The 18,473-nt window shown below is 38.9% G+C and overlaps 1 protein-coding gene and 1 pseudogene across 2 annotated transcripts in view; both read right to left on the minus strand.

The window, feature by feature from the left end:
- LOC108177942 (membrane-spanning 4-domains subfamily A member 12) overlaps positions 1–18,473 on the minus strand; it is a 62,456-nt gene that overhangs the window by 21,781 nt on the left and 22,202 nt on the right. Inside the window, exon 3 of the mRNA XM_089302884.1 lies at positions 924–980. Within this exon, the coding sequence (XP_089159010.1) occupies positions 924–980 (57 nt within the window). The remainder of the gene's footprint in view (positions 1–923; positions 981–18,473) is intronic.
- Positions 14,158–15,040, minus strand: LOC127493010 (mitochondrial S-adenosylmethionine carrier protein pseudogene; annotated as a pseudogene). Its single transcript, XR_016212289.1, has one exon. The product of XR_016212289.1 is annotated as a mitochondrial S-adenosylmethionine carrier protein pseudogene (transcript).

Consider the following 18,473-nt stretch of genomic DNA (forward strand, 5'->3'; position numbering starts at 1 on the left):
TATGTCTCTAGCCTGGCTCAGCCCTAGCCACTGTGGCCACATGAGGAGTAAACCAGCAGATGGAAGACTTTTCTCTCTCTTTCTCTTTCAAATAAATAAATAAATCTTTAGAAAATTATATCAGTCCTTTCAGGCTTTTATGGATCTCATGCTAATGAGCTGGAGAGGGAGAGGAGATAGGAATAGTCTCCAATGAAAACGGTTCTAAACTTTTCCATCTTTCTGAGGTTTAGTCATATATTTGAAATAGATTTCCAGTTTTTTCCCCTGTGGATTTTCCTGTGGATTTTGTTAATTTCTGGTGTTCTGGAAATTAGTATTAGCTGTTTTGCTAGTGCTGTCCCTGTTTTTGTGGAATAACAATCAATAGAATTCCTTACTATAGTACTTTAGAAGTTAGTCTCCTATCATTAAAATAAGTAATTGTTGCAATGTCTTATTCTCCTCAATCACCACCTTTTAACACAAAACTCCACACTCTGTAAAGGAAATCAATATAATCGAGACCCTAGAATACCTCACACATAATGTCTACCATACAATTAGAAGTTCCTCACAAGTGAAGTAGAAAAAAAGGTTATTTGGTCATTTTAATATAACTACATTTACATGAAAAAGCTGACATTGTAATTTGCATTGTATAATTTATTAGGTAGAAATTTGACTTCTTGATTAACAACATACATCTAAACTACTTATACTACTAATGAAATACAATAAAAATTCAAAAATGGGGATGTGGCCTTTTTTGTGGGGAACATGAAGTAAAATAGCAAGTTTTTTTTTTTTTTGTATTTTTAAAATCCATCCTCCAAAAATTTTGGGTATATTTTTAGTGATACAAGAGGCAATGCTGCCTTCTCAATGACTTGCTTTCTTTTAGCAAATACAACTCTAGGGCTGCTATAAACATTCTGACTTACCAATATTCTTGAAGAGGTTCTCTGTGCTAATACTGCAAAAATTCCTGAAAGGTTAAACTAGAAACAAAGAACACATTTATTAATACGGAGTCATATTTTTTCTATATAAACACATAGAATAAGAGAATTCTGAAATGCTGTAACATCAAAAATATCGGGGCTGACACTGTGGCATAGCAGGTAAAGCTGCCAGCTGTGAAGCCAGCATCTCATCTGGGCACCAGTTAGCTGCTCCACTTCCAATCCAGCTCCCTGCTAATGTGCCTGGGAAAGCAGTGGACGATGGCTCAAGTGCATGGGCCACTGCACCCACATGGAAGACCCCAAAGCAGCTCCTGACTCCTGGCTTTGGCCTGACCCAGCACCAGCCATGAACTAGCAGATGGAAGAACTCTCTCTCTAACTCTCCCTCTTCCTCTCTCTGTGTAATTCTGATTTTCAAATAAATAAATCATTAACAACATTTAACAATATATCCTAATTCTTTACTGAGACCATTGAGAAAACCACAGGGAAATAATTAAAAGTTTTATTTATATAGAAGGGAGACAGCTATGAAGTCTTTGGCCACTAATGTGGGGTAAGTACTGGGAATGGAATTCAGGGACACCTTGAAGTTAGTCTGTGGGAAAAGGAATAGCAAAGGTCACCTAGTTTTTGTTTATCATTATTCATTGAGCCCATAAAGTAAATTGCAAGAAAATATACTCAATTAATGAATTCACCATTAGATGATATTATATCTTGATGATTTCATGTTCAAGTACTTTTAATATTATGTCAAAATATTTTATTAATAGAAAAACATCATTCAGAAAATATTCAAGCTTCAGTTTACTCATTTAAATACAAAAATCAGGATGTCTTCCATGAGCATTTTGTTTTGAGATGTTCCATTATTCCCTGATACTTATTAGAAAGATGGCAGCTGAGGTGTATCAGAATATTGTTTCTCATCAGTGCACCTTTTGTTAAAAAATATTTATTTACTTATTTGATAAGCAGAGTTACAGAGAGGGAGAGGGAGAGAGAGAGAGAGAAATCTTCCATTTATGCCCCAGATGGCTGCAATAGCTGGAGCTGGGCCACTCCCAAGCCAGGAGCCAGGAACTTCTTCTGAGTCTCCCACATGGGTGCAGGGGCCCAAGGACTTGGGCCATCTTCAACTGCTTTCCCAGGCCATAGCAGAGAGCTGGATCGGAAGTGGAGCAGCTGGAACTCAAACCAGCGCCCATATGGGATGCCGACACTGAAGGCTGTGGCTTTTACCCGCTATGCCACAGCACCGCCCCTCCCTTTAAGAAATGTTGATTTCTGTATATTAGAATTCACAAAACTGAAAAAAACACATATATTTGTCTTTTTGGGACTGGCATATTTCTTTTTTAATTTTTCCAAAGAAATCTTTTAGTTAAGTAATATAGACTTCATGCATTTCATAAATACAACTTCAGGAACATAGTGATTCTTCCCTCCATACCCACCCTCCCACCCTACTCCCACTCCTACTCCTTTTCTTCCTCCCTCTCCTGTTCCCGGTCTTGTTTTTCACTAAGATCTATTTTCAATTAACTTTATACATAGAAGATTAACTCTATTCTAGGTAAAGAGTTCAACACTTTGTATGAGGAAGAAAAGAAAAAGAGAGAAAGAAGAAAACAAAACAAAAAAACCCTAAAAACAAAAACCATAAAAGAAAAAACAAGAACAAAAACTATTCCTCAACAGTCCAGAGAAGGGCTGTTCAAAGTCATGGCATCTTGAAGGTAATTTCACTTGTTTTTTAGAAACTTAATTCTCTTTAAAGAAGAACCCATGAATATTTACTACGACTTGAACATCTTAAATATATATATATACATATAAAGATATACGTATCTTTATGTCTTCAACAGAAAAAGTAAGATCTATGAAAATAAAACATTATCTTGCTTAAATGCTTTATAATTGTTTTAGCTCAGAGCCTATTTATCTCCTGAAAATGGTGGCTGTTCAATATATTTCTTCAGTGAATGAAAATAAAACTTAAATATCATAATTTATTTTAGCTATGATATTAAGCAAACTTGTGAAAAACACGTTCAAGAGACTGTATGTCCTCTCTTGCTTTATTCCCTCAAGGTTCATTTTCAAGGAGGCCCAGATGATAGAAGCCATAAAAAAAACTGTATTATCTCATAAATTTCCAATTAAGAACATTTCATGTTTGAGATATGTGTGCCCATGTATGTTGATTATAAACTTACTCCAATATGTATAAGGCAGAGAAATGAATGAAGGCCTATCTAATCTGAAGAATAATATGGCAGGACTGACATTAATTACAGCCTTAAGTAAAGTCATAGTAACTAAGTCACAATAATAGAAAAGTTTAGGGTTCAAAAGTGGATTCAAACTCATATGGACATGTGATTTGTAACAAATCAAGTCATGAATCACAGAAGCAAAAAATCTCCATAAATGGTGCTTTTGAGAATACATATTGGAAAAAATGAGACTTGACGCCTACATTATATCACAAACAAAATCAAATTCCAAATCTATCGCTTATCTACATGCAAAAGGCAAAACAATTAAGCTTCTAGAATATAATATAAAAATATGCCTCCGCTTAGATAAGTGAAATGTTTATTCAGTAGTATACAAATGAGTACCCCAAAACGGAAAATTATATTGGGTTACATTAAAATTAATAGTTTATTTAACTGAAAGACACCTGAAGGGAGAACACAAAAGAGAAATAGAAAAGAGTCAAAATTTATTAACAGAGTAAATCAGCAAAGCAATAGTATGTGAAAAAATGTTCAATATCATTAGCCATCAGGAAGATGCAAATCAAAACCACAGCCAGATATCATCTTAACCCAATTAGAATAGTTACTTTCAAAAAGACATAAAAATAACAAATGTTATTGGGGATGTAGAGGAAAGGGAACCCTAATGCACTGTTAATGGGAATGCAAATTAACAACAATTATGGAAACCATATGGAGATTCCTCAAAAACTAAAAATGATCTATTTATTTATTTATGGATATATATTCAAAAGAAATAGAATTATCAGATTAAAGACACTCTGATATTTATTATAGTACTTGTCACAGTAACCAAGATATGGAGTCAACCAAGATTTTCATCAATTATGAGTGAAATATTATTCATTCATAAAAAAGAATGAAACTTGTAATCTGTAGGAATGGAGTGCAACTCAAGGACATTATGTTAAGTGAAATAAGCCGAACACAGAGAGACAAATCACGTTCTCTCTCACGTACGGAAGCTAAAAACATAGTTGATCCAAATGTAGAACCATGATTACAGAATCTAGGAATGGTAAGGGATTGGAGGTATAGATGGAGGGTGAATAATGCGTACAGAAACCCAGTTAGATAGAAGAAGTGCTAGTTCCATAGAAAAGTTAAGTATCTATAGTTCATAGCAACCTATTAAACATTTTATGAAGAATTAAAAGAGAGGGACTTAAAGATTCCCAATATTAAGAAATGAGAAGGAAATGAAAATGCTAATTACCCAATTTGAAAAGCATACGCTGTATACATGTGTTGGAATATTACATTATGCCCCATAAAAATGAACAAATACTACATGTTAATGCAAAATTTAAGCACATAAATAAAAAAGAACATTGAACATTAAAAAGGATATCAAAATATCTGGTAAAAATAATCTTATCTCTCATCAAAACAAAGCAAATCAACATAGCAAATAGAAAACACTGACCAGTATAGTTTACATTAAGGAGACTGACAAAACAAAGTACTGCTGAGGATATGGAACAAATGAATATGTAAATTTGTAAAACTACTTGGCAATGGGGCCAGTGCTGTGGTGCAATGGGTTAAAGCCCCAGCCTGTAGTGCTGGCGTCCCATATGGGTGCTAGTTTGAGTCCCAACTGCTTCACTTCTGATCCGGCTCTCAGCTAATGCATGTGGGAAAGCAGCGGAGGATGACTCAAGTCCTTGGGCCCCTGTACCCACATGGGAGACCTGGAAGAAGCTCCTGGCTCCTCACTTCGGATTGGTTCAGTTCCAGCCATTGCAGCCATCTGGGGAGTGAATCAGTGGATGGAGACCCCTCCCCCCTCTGTATCTACCTGTCTGTAACTCTTTCAAATAAATAAATCTTTAAAAAAAAAAACTACCTGGGAAAATTTAGTATCATATGAGCCAGGGTATTTTTAAAGTTTGAGAAATGAATGAATAACAATAGAAACATTTGAATCTGAAGAACCATGTTATTTCCTCTACCAGCATTTCCTTTATTTATTTTTGAAAAGATTTATTTGAAAGGCAGAGTTACAGAGAGGCAGAGGCAGAGGCAGAGAGAGAGAGAGAGAGAGAGGGAGAGAGAGTGAGTCAGAGTCTTCCATCCACTGGTTCACTCCTCAAATGGCTGCATTGTCTGGAGCTGTGTCTATCTGAAGCTAGGAACCAGGAGCTTCCTCTGGGTCTTCCATGTGGATTCAGGGGGATCAAGGGCTTGGGCCATCTTCTACTGCTTTCCTAGGCCATAGCAGAGATCTGGATTAGAAGTGGAGCAGCTGGAACTCAAACCCACGCCTATATGGGATGCTGGCACTGCAGGCGGTGGCCTTTACCAGCTATGCCACAGGGCTGCGCCCCCAGCAATACCTTTAAAAAGGGCATTTTTTAAAAAAAATCTTCCATGTGCCTTGTATTTAGATTTGGAACACATTATTTTTAAAGAATAAAAGAGTATATTTCAGTCTGAAATGTAAACTTGTTAAGTAATTTGTCTTATTTTTCGTTTTGTTCTTTTAATTTTCACATCTACCAAAACATCAAACATAAACTAAATGGTAAATAAGCAATACATGAGAAAAACCAATACTCCGAAGAAATAGTAGTCCCAGTACAACTGTTTGAATTTTAAAAAATAGAAAAAAAAACTCTAAATAATTGCAAATAGTTTTGTACCATATATATAAGAGTATGTATAATTTTTATAATGACAGTGTAGCTTTTCACCAGAATATTTTTAAATTTATTTTTTAAGGAATATAAATTTCACAAGTACAATTTTAGGAATGTAGCTATTCTTCCCACCATATATGCCCTCCCACCCATACTCCCACCCCTCCTCTACCTCCCTCTCTCCTTGCCAGTCCCATTATCCATTAAGATTCATTTTCAGTTAACTTTGTACATAGAAGATAAACTACACTAAGTAAAGATTTCAACAATTTGCACACACACACACATACACACACACAGTTTGAGAACTAGTTTTACAGTTAACTCTCATAATAACAACTCATTGAGGAGAGAGGTCCTGCATGAGGAGTTAGTGCACAGTGACTTCTGTTGTTAATTTAACTATTAACACACTTATGTATGACATCAGTGACCACTCAAAGCTCTTGACATGATTTGCTTAGATTATGGAAGTCTTTTGAGTCCACAAAACTCCTTCAGTATTTGGATAAGGCCATAAGCAAAGTCAAAGTTCTCTCTTCCCTTTAGAGAAGAGTATTTCCTTCTTTGATGGTCACTTCTTTCCGCTGCGGTCTCTCTCACAGAGATCCTTTATGTAGAATATTTTTGCCACAGTGTCTTGTCATTCCATGCCTCAAATGCTCTCACAGGCTTTTCAGCCAGACCAGGAAGCCTTAAGGGCTGATTCTGAGGGTCAGAGTGTTACTTAAAGCAATTGTTACTCTATGAGTTTGCTGTGTGGACTGCTTCCAATGTTGGAACAGTCTCTCCTTTTTAAATTTTATCTATTATTATTACCAAGCACTTGACCCTATTTATATGATCACTTTAACACTTAATCCTATTTATATGTTCTATTTAACACTAATATGATCACTTTAACAATTAAAATGGCATTTTTACCAACAAGTATATTGGGATTTGAAGTCCCTTGACAAGTTTTTAAACTGTACCTTTAGAAGTGAGTCTGTAGGAATGTATGCAGAACTATACAGCTTTAAAATTACAAATTTCCACCTCCCTCTCTTATTCCCACTCTTATTTTTTGCTGAGATCTATTTTCAATTGACTTTAAAAACATATGATTAACTCTGTTAATTCAGGAGTTCAGCAAATAGTATGAAGGAAAAAAACCAAAAAACAAAAACTGTTCCTCAACAGTCAATACAAGAGCAGCTCATGTCATCCCTTCTCAAAGTGTCAATTTCACTTCTACAGATTTCCTTTTGACTGCTCTATTAGTCATCACATATCAGGGAGAACACATGTTATTTGTCCCTTTGAGGCTGGCTTATTTCACTAAGTATGATGTTCTCCAGATTCATACATTATGCAAATGACTGAATTCCATTTTTTTACCACTGTATAGTATTCCATAGTTTACATATATCATAATTTCTTTTCCAGTCTTAGGTTGATGGGCATTTAGGTTGACTCCATGTCTTAGCTATTGTGAATTGAGCTGCAATAAACATAGGGGTTCAGATAACTCTTTTGTTTACTTATTTCATTTCCCTTGAGTAAATTCCCAGTAGTGGGATGACTGGATCTATATTTAGATTTCTGAGGTGTCTCCATCCATACTGTTTTCCACAGTGGCTTTACTGGTTTACACTCCCACCAAAAGTGGATTAGGGTACCTTTTCAACATATCCTCACCATCATTTGTTGTTTGTTAATTTCTGTGTGAATGCCATTTTAGCAGGTGTGAAGTGAAACCTCATTGTGGTTTTGATTTGCATTTCCCTGACAGCTTGTGATCTTGAACATTTTTTCATGTGTCTATTGGCCATTTGGACTTCCTCTTTTAAAAAAAGTCTGTTTAAGTCTTTGGCCCATCCCTTAAGTGGGCTCTTTGTTTTGTTGTTGTAGAGTTTCTTGATCTCTTTGTAGATTCTGGTTATTAATCCTTTATCAGTTGCATAGTTTGCAAATAATTTCTCCCATTCTGTCAGTTACTTCTTCATTTTCCTGTTTCTTTTGCAGTACAGAAACTTCTCAATTTGATGTAATCCCAGGTGTTAATTTTGGCTTTGGCTGCCTGTGCCTCTGGGGTCTTTTCCAAGAAGTCTTTGCCTATACCAATATCTTGCAGGGTTTCTCCAATGTTCTGTAATGATTTGATGGTGTCAGGTCATAGATTTAGATATTTAATCCATGTTGAGTGGATTTTTCTGTAAGGTGTAAGGTAGGAGTGTTGCTTCATACTTCTGAATGTGGAATTCTGGTTTTCCCAACACCATTTGTTGAAGAGATTGTCCTTGTTCCAGGGACTGGTTTTAGCTTCTTGGTCAAATATAAGTTGGTTGTAGATGTTTGGATAGATTTCTGATGTTTCTATTCTGTTCCATTGGTTTATCCATCTATTTTTCTACCAGTACCGGGGTGTTTTGATCGTAACTGCCCTCTAGTATGTCTTGAAATCTGGTATTGTGATGCCACCAGTTTTATTTTTGTTGTACAAGATTGCTTTAGCTATTCAAGGTCTCCTGTGTCTCCAAATGAATTTCAGCATTTTTCCAGATCTGAGAAGAATGTCTTTGGTATTTTGATTGGTATAGCATTGAATCTATAAATTGCTTTTGGAAGAATGGATATTTTGACAATATTGATTCTTAGAATCCATGAACATTGAATATTTTTTCATTTTTGGTATCTTCTTCCAATTCTGTTTTAATGTTTTGTAATTCTCATTGACATCCTTTGTTAAATTTATTCTAAGGTATTTGATTTTTTTTGGTAGCTATTGTGAATGGAATTGATCTTAGAATTTTAATCTCTGCCTTTGTATGTGTATGCAAAGGCTGATGATTTTTGTGTATTGACTTTATATACTACTAGTTTAGCAAACTTTTCTATGATTTCCAGTAGTCTCTTATTGGAGTCTTTTGGATAATATAATCATGTCATCTGCAAATAGGGATAGTTTGACTTTCTCATTCCCAATTTGAATCACTTTGATTTTTTTTCTTGCCTAATGTCTCTGGTTAAAACTTCCAGGACTATATAGAATAGCAATTGTGAGAGTGGCATCCTTGTCTGGTATCAGATCTCAGTGGGGATACTTCCCAGATTTCCCCATTCAATATGATACTGGACATGGGTTTGTAATAAATTGCCTTGATTGTGTTGAGGAATGTTCTTTCTATACCCAATTTTCTTAGAGTTTTCATCATGAGAGGGTGTTTTATTTTATCAAATGCTTTCTCTGCATCTACTGAGATAACTATATGGTTTGTGTTTTTCAGTTTGTTAATGTGATGTATCACATTGATTGACTTGGGAAAGTTGAACCATCCCTGCATACAAGAGATAAATCCCACATGGTCTGGGTGGATTATCTTTCTGATGTGTTGTTGGATTCAATTGGTTAGAATTTTGTTGAGGGTTTTTGCATCTATGCTCATCAGGGAAATTGGTCTGTAATTCTATTTTTCTGTTGCATCTTTTTTAGGTTTAGGAATTAAAGTGATGCTGACTTCATAGAAAGAATTTCAGAGGATTCCTTCCCTTTAAATTGCTTTGAATAATTTGATAAGAATTAGAGTTCTCCTTTAAATGTCTGGTAGAATTCATCAGTCAAGCCATCCAGTCCTGATATTTCCTTTGTTGGGAAGACCTTTATTACTGATTTGATTTCCTTCTTGGTAATGAGTGTGTCTAGGTTTTCTATGTCTTCATGGCTCAGTTTAGGTAGGTTGTATGTGTCCAGGAATCTGTACACTTCTAGGTTTCCCAGTTTGTTGGCATACAGCTCCTTTTTTTAAAGGTTTATTTATTTATTTGTAAGTCAGAGTTACAAAGAGAGAGAAGGAGAAGCAAAGAGAGAGAGAGAGAGAGAGAGAGAGGTCTTCCATCAACTGGTTTACTCACCAATTGGCTGCAATAGCTAGAGCTGTGCCAATCTGAAGCCAGGAGCTTTGAGCCTCCTCTGGGTCTTGCTCATGGGTGCAGTGTCCTAAGGACTTGGGCAGTCCCCCACTGCTTTCCAAGGCCAGAGCAGACAGCTGGATCAGAAGTGAAGCAGCTGGGACTCAAACCAGCACCCACATGGGATGCTGGCACTGCAGGCAGTAGCTTCACCTGTCACGCCATAGAGCCAGCCCCAGCATACAGATCTTTTTAATAGTTTCTGATGATTCTTTTTATTTCTGTGGTGTCTGTTGTTATATTTCCTTTTTCATCTCTGATTTTATTGATTTGGGTCTTCTCTCTCTCTCTCTCTCTTTTTTTTTTTTTTTTTGGTTAGTTGGGCCAATGGTGTGTCAATTTTGTTTCAAATAGCCTACTCTTCATTTTGCTGATCTTTTTTATTGTTTTTCTTGTATTCAGTTTTGTTGATTTCTACTCTAATTTTTTTTGACAGGCAGAGTGGATAGTGAGAGAGAGAGAGAGAAAGGTCTTCCTTTTACCATTGGTTCACCCTCCAATGGCCGCCAAGGCTGGCGCACTGCGGCCGGTGCATGTGCTGATCCGAAGGCAGGAGCCAGGTGCTTCTCCTGGTCTCCCATTGGGTGCAGGGCCCAAGCACTTGGGCCATCCTCCACTGCCTTCCCGGGCCATAGCAGAGAGCTGGCCTGGAAGAGGGGCAACCGGGAAAGAATCTGATGCCCCGACCGGGACTAGAACCCGGTGTGCTGGCACACTGCTAGGTGGAGGATTAGCCTATTGAGCCATGGCGCCAGCTTGATTTCTACTCTAATTTTAATTATTTCTTTTCTCCTACTAGTTTTGGGTTTGGTTTGCTGTTTTTTTTCAAGATTGTTGAGATGCATTGAAAGCTAATTTATTTGGTGCCTTTCCAATTTCTAGATTTAAGCACCTATTGTTATAAACTTTCCTCTTGACACTGCTTTTGCTGTATCCCATAAGTTTTGACATGTAGTGTTGTCATCTTCATTTGTTTCCAGAATTTTTTGATTTCTCTTTTGATTTCTTCTGTGACCCACTGGTCATTCAGGAGCATGTTGTTCAGTCTCCATGTGTTTGCATTTGCTCTAGAGATTCCTGAGTTGCTGATTTCCAGCTTCATTGTGATGCAAGCAGATGCATGGTATGATTTTGATTCTTTTGAATTTGCTGACTTGTTTTATGGCTTAGCATTTGGTCAATCCTAGAGAAAGTTCCATGCACTAATGAGAATAATGTGTATTGCAACTGTAGGATGAAAAGTTCTATAGATTTTGTTATGTTCATTTAATCTGTAGTGTCGATCAAATCTGTTGCTTCCTTGCTGATTTTCTGTCTGATTGAATTGTCCATTGCTGAAAGAGGGTATGCTGAAGTTCCCCATTACGATTGTATTGGAGTCTATGTCTCCATTTAGATCCCTTTTTTCTTAAATAGCCAGGTGCCTTGTAATTAGGTGCATCTACATTCATAATGGTTACATCTTCCTGTTGAATTGAACCCTTAATCATTATATAGCGCCTTTTTTCTCTCTTTTAACATTTTTTATGTTAAATTCTATTTTGTCTGATATTACAATGGCTACACCAGCTCTTTTTTGTTTCTGTTGGCATGGAATATCTTTTTCCATCATTTCACTTTCAGTCTGCATGCATCTTTGTTGGTGAGATGTGTTTCTTGTAGGCACCAATAGATGGGTTTGTTTTTTAATCCATTCAGCCAGTCTGTGTCTTTTAACTGGAACGCTGAGGTCATTTACATTGAAGGTGACTACTGATAAGCAAAGACTTTGCTCTGTCATTTTTCCAAAAATATTCCTATTTTTTATTTTGAATTTCCTTTGAATTTTTGCTGAGAGATTTTCTTCCTTTACCTTCGTTTGAAGTGATGATCACATTTCTGCGTTTCTGTGTGCAGCACACCCTTAGGCATCTTTTGCAGGGCTGGATGGGTGGGACAAATTCTTTCAATTTCTGTTATGGAAAGTCTTCATTTCACCTTCATTCATAAATGAGAGCTTTTCAGGGTATTGTATTCTTGGTTGATTTTTATTTCTTTCAGGACTTGGGTTATATCTCACCATTCTCTTCTAGCCTTAAGGTTTCTGATGAGAAGTCAGCTATGAGTCTAATTGGAGATCCTCTAAAAGTAATCTGGTGGTTCTCTCATGCACATTTTAGAATCTTTTCTTTTTGTTTTACTGTAGTGAGTTTGATTACAGTGTGTCATGGTGAAGATCTTTTCTGGTCATGTCTATTAGAAGTTCTTTGTGCTTCCTGTACTTGGATGTCCCTTTCTTTCTCCAAATTAGGGAGTTTCCTGTTATTATTTCACTAAAAAGTCCTTCTAATCCTTTCTCTCTTTCCATGCCTTTAGAGACTCCTAGAATCCACGTGTTGGTTTGTTTGATAGTATCTTGGTAGATTCCCAAGTGTTTTTTAGTTTTCTAATTTCCTATTCTTATCTTTGGCTTGATTGCATAATTTTCTCTGTGTTTTTTCTTCTAAGTTGGATATTCTTTCTTCTGCTTCACAAATTCTGTAGTTAAGACTTTCCACTGCATTTTTATTTGTTCTATTGAATTCTTCAATTCATTTTGTTTTCTCTTTAAGATCTCAATTTCATGAGAGAAATTTTCTTACATCTTCTGTACAGATTTCAGTAGTTTGTGCATTTGCTTCTGATTACTTCTAAGTAATCCTATAATCAATTTTTGAATTCCATTTTTAAGTTTATTTCCTCTCATCATCTTCACAATCTAGTATTGAAGTGCTATGTTCTTTTGGAGGTATAATGTTTTCTTCTTTAATCTTGTTTCTTGAATTGGTTCATTTGTTGTTCATCATTTGTGGAGATCCTCGTTGGTTTCCTCCGCCTCCCCCTCCCCCTTCCCCTCTTCCTCCTCTTTGTCTCTCTCTCTCTCTTTCTCTCTCTCTCTCTTTGTTGTCAGATTTTATCTTTGTACTATTCCTCTGTAGATAAGTGGAGTGTCAGCTTTCAGTGACCATCTAAAGTCACATAGTTGGTGTGGCCAATGAGCTCTGGTCAGATCCAGGATAAAGGGCTTGTCTAAAGTGACATATCAAGGTTTGGGATGGTAAATCTCCTCTCTTTTTTTAATCAGAAGGGAAGGTTATTCTGCTCAGCTGAGCTCTTCTCCTCAAAGAAGTCCAGTGCTTGAGCCCTACCCCAGTGAGTATAATATTCATCCCTTCTGCCCCAAGGACCACACAAAGGATCTGTGCAGTCCTCAGTTTAAGTTCAGATTCCCCAGCAGTGTCCTTCACCAGGTAACCAGGAAGCCCTGACCATGTGGAGTATCCCACAGTGACTGCCCAAAGTCCCAACCACACTGTGAGTCCTCCTACACAGCCTCAGTTTTCTTCACAGTCCCAGCAGAAAAGCCTGCCACAGTTATGAGCTCTTAGCCTCCTGTTAATTCTCCCCACCAGAGTCAGCAATTTCCACTCAGCTGGTTGCTGGGCATGGACATGAGCTGGCATGCCTGTTACATATGAACAAAATGCCACCTACTCTATCGGCTTGTTATAGGACACCAACGTAATGTGTGTGAGAGAAATGTGTCTCTCCGTTTTTTTTTTTTTTTTTTCTCCTCTATTTTTGGCAGGTACACTATCCCCCATGGGGCTCCAAGCCTGGTTCCCTCTAGGCTCTTCTTGCATCTTCAGTGCCAGCGGCTTGTGCTGCTGCAGTCTGGTCTACTGCACTTTCCAACACTGATGCATCGCTCTCAGCTGCTGGAGTCCTGAGTTGTGGGCATCCGTGCCCTCCATGTGGGTCCGTAAAGTTTCCTCTGCCATTTTCTCCATAAGTCTTCCCTGGGACTGCACTCTCCACTTTTTTTAAAATGATATTCTCCTGGAATAGAGCAGTAAGCTCCTTCCATACTCTGCCATCTTGGAACTCTCCCCATTAGAATATTTTTTAAGATATAGTTGATGTATTTGTTCTTGACTTTAATGATTTTAGTTATCTGACAATTTTAAAAAACTTCTTACAAGCTGTATGCTTGGCACCTCTAAACTGAATTAAGGCCTTCTTTTTTGACAGGCAGAGTTAGACAGTGAGAGAGAGAGAGAGAGAAAGGTCTTCCTTCCATTGGTTCACCCCCAAAATGGCTGCTACAGGCCGCTGAGGCTGGCCTCAGCATCAGCAAGCTTATTTATTAGGGGTCCTGAGGAAACCATTCAAGGCACCGCCACGGAGACAGCTGTCTGAACATCTGCAGCCGGCACAGGGGCCTTGAGCACTGGGCGGGGTGCTCAGGTGGCCAAGCCAGCGGCTGCTTACCAGGAGGGGCTCCAGCCTGGGGCTCCTCGTCACAGGAGTGGTGTGGGGCTGGCTCCACTTCAGGGACTTTGCCTGCCAACTCCCCCCAGCAGGCTGCGGGTCTGATCGTAAGCCCCCAGGAAGATGAAGCCGCCCAGACTGATGGCTGTCATGCGAGGCAGGACACCTGCAAATAACCCTGCCAAGTCCTGGGACCGCCAGACTCCGTGCAAGGCAGACAGCACATTCCCCCTGGCAGTGCTGGAGCCGGCCTTTGCCAACATAATTCTTGTCTTTGCCACGTCCAGGGGGCTGGTGACTGCGGCTGCACATCCACCTGCAAAAGCTCCACAGACTGTTGACTGCCAAGAATCCACCACATGATCCTGCCTCCAGGACCAGAGCCTCTCTTAAAACTGTGCTTTTGTAACCTCGATATAATCCTTGGATGCCCTCTTCACGTAAGATGTTAGAGAAAATCTTAAATGTTCTGGTAGAAGCAGATACCTGTGCCCTCTGTTTAACAACTTCAGAAGGAACTCGAATCAGACAGGCTACCACTTCTCCAGCAGAGGCAGCCAGCATATGCTTTACAGGTGTCAGGCAGGATGATGACGCAGAGTGCACCAACCATTTCACATATTCATAGGTGATAAAAAAAGGCAGCAGCATTAGGAAAGGATCCAATAGCAGCAGAAGGAACACCAGCATATATTCCACGGAAACCACCAGCCTTATTAAAACCTTGGGGACTCTGCAGCCTGGTTTTAATGGTATCCAGAGGAAATAATATCAAGTCAACAGAGGCACCTGCTACCCCACCGGCCACCAGTGACGCTGTGAACCCCGGCGGGTCCATCGCTCCGCAAAGCAGGTTAACGCTATAACTCGAGACTGAGCAGAGGCGAGTCACGGCCCCATGTTCTGCGCGCAGCCATGTTGGAGCTGCGCTGCGCTGCGCCAATCTGAAGCCAGGAGACAGGTGCTCCCTCCTGGTCTCCCATCCGGGTGCAGGGCCCAAGTACTTGGGCCATCCTCCACTGCCTTCCTGGGCCACAGCAGAGAGCTGGACTGGAAGAGGAGCAACAAGGACAGAACCGGCACCCAACTGGGACTAGAACCCAGAATGCCAACGTCGCAGGGGAGGATTAGCCTAGTGAGCCACGGCGCTGGCCGAATTAAGGCCTTCTTAAGTAGTTCTCGTCTGAACTACTTTAGCTGCCTCTAATTTCTATAGCCTGTATAATATCGTATTTCTCACAGAATAAATAAATCTAAGCATGGAACTTCCTCAGTCAAAATATTGTCTCAAGCTGTCTGGTGGAAATATAATGCAAAGTACATATGTAATTTGAAGTTTTCTGGTACTGCATTAAGAAAAATAAAAAGAAATAAAGTTGATTTTAATAATATATTTTTTATAATCTTATGTACTTAACACTACTGTTTCAAGAGAAATCTATATAAAGTTATTAAGTACATATTTTACATTCGTTTTACTCATACAAGCCTTTAGAATCTTGCATACATTTTGCATTTACAGCACTTCTTAGTGCGGCTTTGCTGTATTTTTTAGGCTCAACAACTACCTGTGACTAGTGGCTACCATATTGGATACTAAAGCACGTTCTCAGATAACTTTTTATTTTATTTTGTTCATTTTTTTGAAAACTTTTATTTAATAAATATAAATTTCCAAGTACAACTTATGGATTATAGCAGCTTTTTCCCCTCATAACCTCTCTCCCGTCTGTAACCATCTCATCTCCCACTCCCTCTCCAATCCCATTCACATCCAGATTCATTTTCAATTATTTTTATATACAGAAGATCAATTTAGTATATACTAAGTAAAGATTTTAACAGTTTGCACCCACACAGAAACACAAAGTATAAAGTACTGTTTGAGTATTAGTTATACCATTAATTCACATAGTACAACACATTAAGGACAGAGATCCTACATGGGGAGCAAGTGCACAGCGACTCCTGTTGTTGATTTAACATTTGACACGCTTATTTATGACATCAGTAATCACATGAGGCTCGTGTCAAGAGCTGCCAAGGCGGTTGACTCGGCCAAGATGGCGGAATAGTGAGGGCGCGCACCGATAGTCCGGGAAAATTTAGTTTAATAAAAGGGGAGTTACGGTAGCCGCAGAAAAAAGAACCAGGAAAAAATTGCACGGGAATCGTGAATCGGAGGACCTACTGGGAGAACAAGGTCGCCCACTGCGCGGAAGCCAAGTCGCGGGACGGAGCCGCAGAAGCCCCAGTGCTCCAAGGGGAGTGCATGCCACACAGACAACAGCGGGGAGACTTGGGACGCTCCACACATCGGCGCTGGAAGGGGAGGTGAGCTCAATAACCCGAGACATTGGTGGGGAAACGGGGGTCAGAATCTAGAGGGGGGCCGGAAAGTGCAGCAAACTCACTACCGGAAAGAAGGAAAAAAAAAAGCTTCGGGGTTTCTCTTCCCCCTAACCTTGCAAAGGTTACAAGGCTGGAAGGCTAGAATTCCCAAGAGACAAAGAGCAGGCCTGCGCTCTGGATTTACATATCAATGGGGGAGAGCTAAGGAACTGAGTCACTACAATTCAGTAGCCTAGGCAACCCAGTGGGAGTCCAGAGGAGCCAAAGACTGGAAGCTAAATACCATCAATTCTGCACAGCCATGCCCTGCGGTGTTACTTACCCCCTGAATAAATAAAATAAATAAATAAATAAAAAGAGAGAGATTTACCACGCATAACCTGAGGGTGTCACCTTTGCACACCCTTAACCTGGAAGAACCAGGCAGAGCTCTCAGGCCGCACCCATCTCAAGCCTCCAAGGCTCCTCCAACAGCAGGCAGTCCACTTAACACGGACACAGTATAAATAAAAAAAAAAAAAAAGAAAAGAAAAAAAAAAAACGCACAGTGACGCAAGAAGAATTAACTATGCCGAGTAACAAACACAGAAATAGAGGGAGCAAGATCAACGATGACACTATGATGCCTCCAAATAAGCAAAACACCCCAAGCCAAGAGTATGAAGATGATGAGATAGAAGAAATGCAAGATACGGATTTCAAAAAATTTATGATAAGAACATTTAGAAGTTTTCAAAAGCAAATCCTTGAACTACAGAAATCCTTAATGGACAAGATTGAAAATCTCTCTCGTGAAAACGAAATTTTAAGGAAGAGTCAAAATGAAACTCAGAAACTAGTAGAACAGGAAAGTGTTATAGTGAAGAGAAATCAAAATGAAATGAAGAGCTCAATAGATCAAATGACAAACACATTAGAAAGCCTTAAAAACAGAATGGGTGAAGCAGAAGAGAGAATATCGGACTTAGAAGATAGAGCACAGGAAAACATACAGTCAAACCAAAGAAAAGAAGAGGAAATTAGAAACCTAAAAAATATTGTTGGGAATCTACAGGATACTATCAAAAAAACCAACATTCGAGTTCTAGGAGTTCCTGAAGGCATGGAGAGAGAGAAAGGATTGGAAGGCCTTTTTAGTGAGATACTAGCAGAGAACTTTCCAGGTTTGGAGAAGGACAGAGATATCCTAGTACAGGAAGCTCATAGAACCCCCAATAAACATGACCAAAAGAGATCCTCACCACGACACATGGTAATTAAACTTACCACAGTGAAACATAAAGAAAAGATCCTAAAATGTGCAAGAGAGAAACGTCAGATTACTCTCAGAGGATCTCCAATCAGACTCACAGCTGACTTCTCATCAGAAACCCTACAAGCTAGGAGGGAATGGCGAGACATAGCACAGGTGCTAAGAGAGAAAAATTGCCAGCCCAGAATATTATATCCTGCCAAGCTCTCATTTGTGAATGAAGGTGAAATAAAGACCTTTCATAGCAAACAGAAATTGAAAGACTTTGTGGCCACTCGTCCGGCCCTGCAAAAGATACTTAAAGATGTGCTACACTCAGAAACACAGAAACACGGCCATCAATATGAAAGAAGGGAAGGGAAGAACACCTACCAGTAAAAGAGCATGGGAAGCTCAAAGCATATACTAGAAAATATTTCCGGGAAAATGGCAGGGCAAAGTCACTACGTATCAATAGTCACATTGAACATTAATGGTCTGAATTCTTCAGTTAAAAGACACCGTTTAGCTGACTGGCTCACAGAACACAACCCAACTATTTGTTGCCTACAAGAAACACATCTCTCTAACAAAGAGGCATGCAGACTGAAAGTGAAAGGTTGGAAAAAGATATTCCATGCCAACAGAAACCAAAAAAAAGCAGGTGTAGCCATATTAATATCAGACAAAATAAACTTTAATACAAAAACTGTTAAGAGAGACAAAGAGGGACACTATATAATGATTAAGGGTTCAATTCAACAGGAAG

The sequence above is a fragment of the Oryctolagus cuniculus genome, chromosome 1 (assembly GCF_051225735.1).
Source record: "Oryctolagus cuniculus isolate XC-2025 breed Fujian yellow rabbit chromosome 1, ASM5122573v1, whole genome shotgun sequence".
Lineage (NCBI taxonomy): Eukaryota > Metazoa > Chordata > Mammalia > Lagomorpha > Leporidae > Oryctolagus > Oryctolagus cuniculus.